The 8,522-nt window shown below is 47.3% G+C and overlaps 1 protein-coding gene across 1 annotated transcript; it reads left to right on the top strand.

The window, feature by feature from the left end:
* The first annotated feature begins 448 nt into the window (after nt 1–448).
* On the top strand, nt 449–8,302 carry ndufaf1 (NADH:ubiquinone oxidoreductase complex assembly factor 1). Its single transcript, XM_020512734.2, has 4 exons — nt 449–974; nt 1,418–1,603; nt 3,263–3,337; nt 6,678–8,302. The coding sequence occupies exons 1-4, from the start codon at nt 498–500 to the stop codon at nt 6,816–6,818; spliced, it is 879 nt and encodes a 292-aa protein (XP_020368323.1). The 5' UTR covers nt 449–497; the 3' UTR covers nt 6,819–8,302.
* Nucleotides 8,303–8,522: the final 220 nt, after the last annotated feature.

Below are 8,522 nucleotides of genomic sequence, written 5' to 3'. Positions count from 1 at the left end.
GTGGTGATTTGGTGGGTATACTGGCATATTTGGGTGGGGGTTTTACTGGGGTGTTTTTTCAGAGGCATTTGGGAGTTTTACTATGGTAATTTGGGGGGGTATACTGGCATATTTTGGGGGGGGGTGGGGAACATTTGGAGTTTTACTGTGGTGATTTTGGAGGGGGGAGTATACCAGCGTATTTGAGGCGTGGGATGGGAAGAGGGATTATTGGGCTATTTCTGTGGACTTTACTGGGATATTTGTGGTGGGAGGGGGGGGCGGAGATTTTCTGCAACAATTTGGGGGCGTTTTGGAGAGTTTTAATAGGATAATTTGGCGGCGGGTGGGGGGTGTGTATCTTTGGGGTTGTGTTGAGTGTGTTTACTGCGGTATTTGTGGTGTTTTCCGGGTAATGTCTGGGATTTTTTTTGAGGCGTTTTCCCCTCTTTTCTAACCCCGCAAAACCCTCCCAAACCGCTCCCTCCCCCACCCCGGTTACCTGGGACGCGGACAAGATGGCGGGCCGCCTCAGGTTGTCGTTGCTGCTGCGGCGGCCAGGCGGCGGGCTGCTGTCCCCGTCCCCGGTCGGGGTCCGCGGTTACCGGCGTCCCGGGGCCCCGGCGTCCCCGCCGCTGCCCCCCTGGAGCTGGCTGAGGCGCGGCGATTGGCGGCAGGGCGTGCAGAGCGTGTGCCGGCACTGGGGCCTGCTGTGGGCCGAGGTGGCGGAGAAGCTGCGGGGCCCCGGCGGCCGCAGCCTGCGCCAGGAGCTACTCGAGCAGAACCGCGTCCTGTGGCAGGCCCAGGGACCCGGCAGCCTCGACCACTGGCTCGTCTCCAGCGACCGGGAGATCGGAGGCCGCAGCCGGGCCCGCCTCAGCGTCGGGGCCAATGGCAGGACGGCGCTACTGAGCGGGGAGCTCCGCACCGAGCCACCCCGGGACGGAGAGACCCGCTACAGCGGCTACTGCAGCCTCAGGGGCCGCCCGCTCAAGGTGCGGGCCCGGACTTCCCTCACCCCGCCCCCGACATCCCCTCACCCCGCCCCCGACATCCCCCATTACCCCACACATTCTCCCCTCACGCCCCCACGTGTCCGTCCTCGGGGGAGGGGCCCCCACTGTCCCTCCTTGCCCCCCCAACCCCGCCACTTCTCCATTTCTCACCCATCACCCCTACCCCTGACTTTCCTCCACCCTCTCCCTCGATCACCTCCCCTCTGTTGCCCCCTTTCCTTGGTCTGCATTCTATCTTTCCCCCCTGCCCTTAGCGCTCGAACCCTCTCAGCTGTTTACTCCCCCTCCCCCCCCCCCCCCCCCCCCCCCTCCCCGCTACCGCACAACCGTGTCGCTCTCGTGGACAGCTCCACCGTGCGTGTGGAGTTCCCAGTGAGTGTGCCGCGACTGCCATCACATCGACTTTCTGTCCCTTTCTGCAGGGTGCCTTTGACATCAAGAAGTACCACGACCTGACAAACTTCAACACGCTGCATATTCGGCTCCGAGGGGATGGCCGCCCCTGGATGGTGAACATTAGCAGTGAGATGTACTTCAGCCATCAGAAGGATGACCTTTACAGCTATTTCCTCTTCACCCGGGGAGGCCCCTATTGGCAGGATGTGAAGGTAGAATGGGTCTTCCTCCCTATTTATCTGAAGGTTTTGCTTTATCCTGTGGTTGCAGGATCCCAGTGGAAAATCCTCCATGTATTAGATGTGGAACAATGGGGAGCCTCCAGGTCAGTAGGCACCGCTCCCATTCCAAAGACCTGAACTCGTCATTTAGACTGGTAATACAAGATGATTCTGTGGGAGACCTCTACTCCCTTCGGTGGGGATTAGTCATAACATAATGAAATTGGAGCAGGAATTGACCGTTAGGACCTTTGAGCCTGTTTTACCATTCCCTATGATTATAGCTGATTTTTAGGAAAGATTTGGAAAGATTTAAAAGGATGTTACCGGGACTGGAAGGTTTGAGTTATAAGGAAAGGCTGGATAAGCTGGGACTTCTTACACTGGAGAGTAGGAGGTTGAGGGATGACCTTATAAAATCATGAGGGTCATAGAAAAGGTGAATAGCAAAGATCTTTTCCCTAAGGTTGCAAGGGGACATATTTCAAGGTGGGAGGGACTTAAAAGGGACTTGAGGGGCAACTTTCTCAAACACAGGCTGATGTGTATGTGGAATGAAGTGCCAGAGGAAATGGTAGATTCAGGTTCAGTTACAACATTTAAAAGCTATTTGGACAGGTACATGAACAGGAAAGGTTTAGGGGGACACGGACCAAACGCAGGCAAGTGGTACTAGTTCAGTTTAGGAAATCTGGTCGGCACTTTCCTGTCCACACCCCATAATCTGTGACAGGACAAAGATAACTGCTTCTCTCAACCGAAAATAAATTCAATGATGTGACTTTCTGGAGTCAGAAAATTCCAACGTTTCACAAACCTCTGCGTGACAACATTCCTCCGTGTCTCAGTCATAAGCGATTGGCCCCTTATCCTGAGCCTGTGCTCCCTGCATTCCAGATTCCCCTTCCCAGGGAAACGACCTTACAGTATTGACCCTATCAAACCCTTTCAGAATCTTACATGTTTCAATGAGATCATCCCTCATTTTTCTGATCTCCAGAATGAATAAGCATAATTTACTCAATCTTTAATCATAGTACAACCCTTTCACCCAGGGGCCAATGTAGTGAACATTTCTGTACCAACTCCAATAAAAGAATATCCTTCCTTAAATATAGAGACCCAAAGCACACACTAAATTTTAGATATGGTGGTAACAAGCCCCTGTACAATTGGAGAAAGACTTCCTTATTCTTGTATTCCAATCCCCTTGCAAAAATTGCCATTTGCATGTCATTTGCTTCCTGATTACTTGCTGTAACTACAGACTGGCTTTCCCTGCACAAGTCTTTATTATTTTCAGTCGCTCGTCAGCATTGCTAACAGGGCCAACAATTCATTGCATATCCCTAATTGCCCTTGCAAAGATGGTACTGAGCTGCCTTCTTGACCCACTGCAGTCCTTGGAAATTTGACACGGTTTCAGTATGGAAATGGCAATATAATTCCAAGTGAGGATGGTGTACGGCTTGGAGGGGAGCTGTAGTTGGTGGCGTTCTCATGTATGTGCTGTCCTTGTCCTTGTAACTGGTAAAGGTCACAAGTTTGGAAAGTGCAGGAGCCTTGGTGAGTTGATCTCTCTGCCTCTCGATACACTCACTGCACCCAAAGGAAACTTTTCTAAAGTCTCTGTTTCTTGTGCTTTTCCAGATTCCGTTCTCCAAGTTTTTCCTGTCCAGTCGGGGTCGAATCCAGGATAACCAGCATCCATTGTGGTTGGACAAGGTTGGAGAACTTGATTGATGAGCCGGAGTGTTTAAACAAACCCCGTTTTGCTCCGACAATCATGTTAATGATCAGCAGAGCTTCCCCTCGGGTTACATGGCTTTGGCAGCTGGCATGAGCACAAGGCAATGCCATTTAGCACAATATGCTCAAGGATTGGCAGTAAAAACCAACAAATTCCACCAACACCCTCCTCTCTCCAGCTCCCCACCTCAAAAAATTGTCTATCCTATGTGTACCCTCTCCAGAAGTATCCTCCTGGAGGAGCAAGATTCTTGGTTGAGTCTTTGCTGGGGCACTGAAATGTGTTGTGTTCTGCAGTGCCACCGTGGCTGATCCAGTCAGCACTGCACAGAACCCAAGCTAACCTGGAAATCTGTGGTTCTGGCAGTGTCCCTATTTCAGGATGAATTGAAAGCTTATTAATGCAATACCATGCCTGAACCTTACGGAAGGTGCCTTTGTGCAAATGTGTGGCCTTTTTTTTAATGCTACAGCTGGTGTAATCCTCGATAGATATTAAAGTGAATTGCCAAACTATTCCCGAGCAATAAGAGCAACGCAGTTCATCATGGCAACATTGAATGTGAAAGTATAGATTGAAGCCCCAGAACCACTGCTGCCTTGTTTGTGAATGCCTCAAAAGCTAATGTTTAATAAGCGGATGATCCAAAGAGGGAAGTGCATCTGCTGAGGGCACTTTGTCTGAAAGTCTCCAGTCTTTGAAGGACAGTACTTCGCTAGATTCCTCCTTACTATTGTACTTTGAATCAGTGTTGCAGGATGAATGGCAACAGGAAGTGACCCTTAAACAGCTGCTTGAATTTCCCAGAATAGTCAGCACACTTAGTATGGTTGGTTGAAGTGGAGTTTTTTTAATAATGCTGATGCTAATGCTAATGATCGTTGGTCAGGCATCTGTCTGGGATAAACACAAATAGGGTAGTGATTGTTCTCTTGAAAACAGTGGATAAATTCTCCAAAGCTCAGATATAGACATTTCATAAAAGGGAGTGAGTTGGAACCTTGTGTCTGGGTGAAGTATAAACCTGAGAGAGGAATCCGAACCTGTGTAATCAGTTGGCTGCCTTCCCAAAACTGTGTTGGAGGGGGAGGTATAGGAACAGGAGCAATTCAGTCACTCAAGTTTGTTTCTCCATTCAACAAGGTCACACCTGATCTTTGACCCTCACCTTTGCCCCAAATGCCTCTTGATGCCTTTAGTTAACAATCTGCCAATCTCAGATTCAGAATTAACACCAGCATCAGTTGTTGTTTGTGTAAGTTCCAGACTTCTAACTTTTGTGGGTAAAAGTAATTCAGTCCCTGAAAGGCCTGGCTGTAATTTTTAGACTCAGTTCACCAATTCTAGATTCCAAAACCAGTGGAAATAGGATAGGTAGAGAGATATCCCATTAATACTTGGAAAACATCAATCAAATCTCAGATGACAAGGTGTAGATCTGAATGAACACAGCAGGCCAAGCAGCATCAGAGGAGCAGGAAAGCTGACCTTTCTTCCAGAAAGGTCTGGATCCTTCTTCAGAAATGTGGGAGGGGAAGGGGATTCTGAAATAAATAGGGAGAGAGGGGGAGGCAGATGGAAGATGGATGAGATGGAGAGGAGACGGACAGGTCAAAGAGGCGGGATGAGGCTGGTAGGTAGGAGGTGGGAATGGGGCTTGAGGTGGGAGGAGTGGATAGATGGGAGGAAGGATGGACAGGTTAGGGAGGCGGGTTGAGCTGGACTGGTTTTGAGATGCGGTCGGGGGAGGGGAGATTTTGAAGCTTGAAGTCCACATTGATACCATTGGGCTGCAGAGTTCCCAAGCGAAATATGAGGTGCCGTTCCTGCAACCTTCGGGTGGCATCGCTGTGGCACTGCAGGAGGCCCAGGATGGACATGTCATCCAAGGAGTGGGAGGGGGAGTTGAAATGGTTCGCAACTGGGAGGTGCAGTCGTTTGTCGCGAACCGAGCGTAGGTGTTTCACAAAGCAGTCCCCAAGCCTCTGCTTGGTTTCCCGATGTAGAGGAGGCCACATCGGGAACAGCGGATACAGTATACCATATTAGCAGATGTGCAGGTGAACATCTGCTTGATGTGGAAGGTCTTCTTGGGACCTGGGATGGGGGTGAGGGGGGAGGTGTAGGGGCAGGTCTAGCACTTCCTGCGGTTGCAGGGAAAAGTGCCGGGGGTGGTGCGGCTGGTGGGGAGTGTGGAGCGGACAAGGGAATCGCAGAGAGAGTGGCTCCTCTGAAAGGCAGATAAGGGTGGGGAGGGAAAAATGTCTTCGGTAGTGGGGTCAGATTGCAGATGGTGGAAGTGCCGGAGGATGATGCGTTGAATCCGGAGGTTGGTGGGGTGGTACATGAGGATGAGGGGGATTCTGTTTTGGTTGTTATTGCGGGGAGGGGGTGTGAGGGATGAGTTGCGGGAAACGCGAGAGACACGGTCGAGGGCGTTTTCGATCACTGGAGGGGAAGTTGCTGTCCTTGAAAAACGAGGACATCTGGGATGTCTGGGAGTGGAATGCCTCATCTCAGGAGCAGATGCAGCGGAGGCAAAGGAATTGGGAATAGGGAATGGCATTTTTGCAGGAAGTGGGTGAGACGAGGTGTATTCTAGGTAGCTGTGGGAGTCGGTAGACTTGAAATGGATATCGGTTTCCAGGTGGTTGCCAGAGATGGAAACAGAGGTCCAGGAAGGAGAGATCTTAACCTTATCAATTCTAGGAAGTACAACCCTATAGTTGGTGTAATCACTCCAGAATTTAACTTCTGGAGTCAGGTTATGATTCTAATAAATCTACCATACAGTCTCCGCGACTACAGTCAAGGGCGATATATCCTCCCAAAGATATAACGTGTAAAACTGCTCACAGTACTCCAGACATGGCCTTCCATAACCAAAGCATGACGTTTACCCATTTTATATTTTATAGGCCCCCTAAATGTTATGTCTGTTTTCCTCATTCAAAGGATCCTGTAGTTGGAATAGGACAGGGCAAGTAGAGTGGGGAAAATTACCTTTGAGGTGGAAGTTGTGCCCCTTTGGAGACTACTGCCCAGATTCTGACAGCAATGTGCAATTGTGTGGCATATAGGGAATACCACAAGGTGCCAGCAGAACTGCCTTCCAGTAAGGGAAGTAGAAAGCTGACTTGCTTTGCCTGCCTATGTTCTTTGGGTTTTGTTTCTGGAGTGAGCTGTTGAAGTTACTGGGTCCAGAGAGGGTAGGATTTGGGGCTTTGTGGGGAGAAGGATGAAATTTTACTGATCCCAGCGATAAGCAAGCACAGGACCTTGAGCATGTCCCTGAAATGTGTTGGTTTGTTACAGATCAACACAATTGGCTTCACGCTGGGTGACAAAGTGGACGGTCCATTCCAACTGGAAATCGACTTCATTGCTGTGTGCAACGACCGGGCGCACACTGAAGAATTTGCTTATGAAAAATACAAAAGGAATCCAGAGGTATAAACAGGTTCACTGAAATATGTAACCTTAGCTGGATCCCCAGGAGCTCAGTAACCTCTGTCTGGTGGTCTAACACTGCACTCACTGAGCCAGTTTGAAGAGAGCAGTGGCTGACTCTGAACACATCAATATAAATAACATCTGACCTGCATCTAGGAAGATTGAATGTGTGTGGAGAACTTCTAATCAAGTTTGGCTTTATAATCAATGTCCTATGCATTCTTACACAACAACTAATGTACCCTGTGGGAGGTAGCTCCTATTCTGTTATGAGTTAATGGTGTAACTTTGGCATTCATTCATTGGTACCCTGCTGTAGTGTTCTGCACTGGCAGCTTTAAGGTAGTTGGTTGTTAAATTATGGACTGAAATTAAATGAACAAAAGGCAAGGTGGGCTAGAAAATTTCAATTGTTGCTTTTCTAAGAGCTAGTATTTATAAAGCACCTTAAACACAGTAGCGTGACCCAAGGTGTTTTAACAGGAACATGAATCAAATAAAACTTGACACTTGTCCACTTGAGGAAATACTGTTGTTAAATCCCACCCCTCCCTTTCACTACCTTCCTGAATTACAACCTCTGTAATATCAACAGTTCTCCAATTGCAGCCTTTCAAGCAACATCAATTTAAATGGAATATAATCAAAAGGGAAGAAAAATATTGGGCAAAGGGGAGATAGTGGGAAAGGGAGGAGGAGATAATAAAGGGAAGAGACAAGAAACTGGCACAAGTAGATGCAAGATGGATTTGATGTATACTTCTGTAGATAGAAACATGCAAATTCAAAGGATAGGCCATTTGACCCCCTCAAGCTTGCTCTACCTCTTTTGAAATTTCATGGCTGACCTGAAAATGGCCTTAACTCCACTCTTCTGTGTGCCTCATAATCTTTGACCTTCTTGTAAATCAAACTGCATGCTGAATATATTCAAGGATATATGAAAATTGACCTGATATAAATAATCCTGTTGGTAGTATTTCCATTCAGGTAACTACAATGCAAAATGATTATAACATAGTTTATTTCATACTTTATACACAGTGCCTGAATTTCACACGTGTTTTTGAGTTGACTGTTACATATGAAAGTTTATGTTTCAATTTGGAGTTATTTTGAGAGATAGTGACACTCATATTTATAATATCTGACATAGGTTGTTTGAAAGGTGAGGCATAACGATTTCCAATAATCACGACATAATCAAACATCTACCTATTTTGCAAAGTGATAACATTTGCACAGGAAGTTCGTTTATATAATTCATGTTATGGTTCCAAAGGGCATTCTATCTGCACAAGGAGCTTTTCGAGAAATGTATTGTTTGTATTACTTGTAATGGAGGGCAGCAACCGTTAATGAATGTTATGTAACATTGTGTTAAAATGTAATTCTTGGAAACCTGGCACAGCAAGAATATTGTTTTGCTGTTTTGAGTTAATGAGGTTATGAAAGAATTAAATAAAGTTGTCCGCTGTTTTAATGAATTTGGTTTCTGAATTTCGATGTCATATTCCTCTAATATGGTGAAATCACTCTTATTCAGTTATAGCTGACGTGTACTTAAAATCCATCAGCCCACCTTGATGCTAGACATGCTTAATACTCTTCCATAGCATGAATAAATCAATTTTTTTGGAAGCTTTCAATTAATGCCACCCCAGGCTTAATAGTTCTGTTCTTAATGGGGAAGAGTACTCCAAACTT

Source organism: Rhincodon typus, chromosome 8 (assembly GCF_021869965.1).
Source record: "Rhincodon typus isolate 14 chromosome 8, sRhiTyp1.1, whole genome shotgun sequence".
Lineage (NCBI taxonomy): Eukaryota > Metazoa > Chordata > Chondrichthyes > Orectolobiformes > Rhincodontidae > Rhincodon > Rhincodon typus.
The sequence above is the reverse complement of the archived record's forward strand: the minus strand, read 5'-3'. Positions and strand labels throughout refer to the sequence as shown.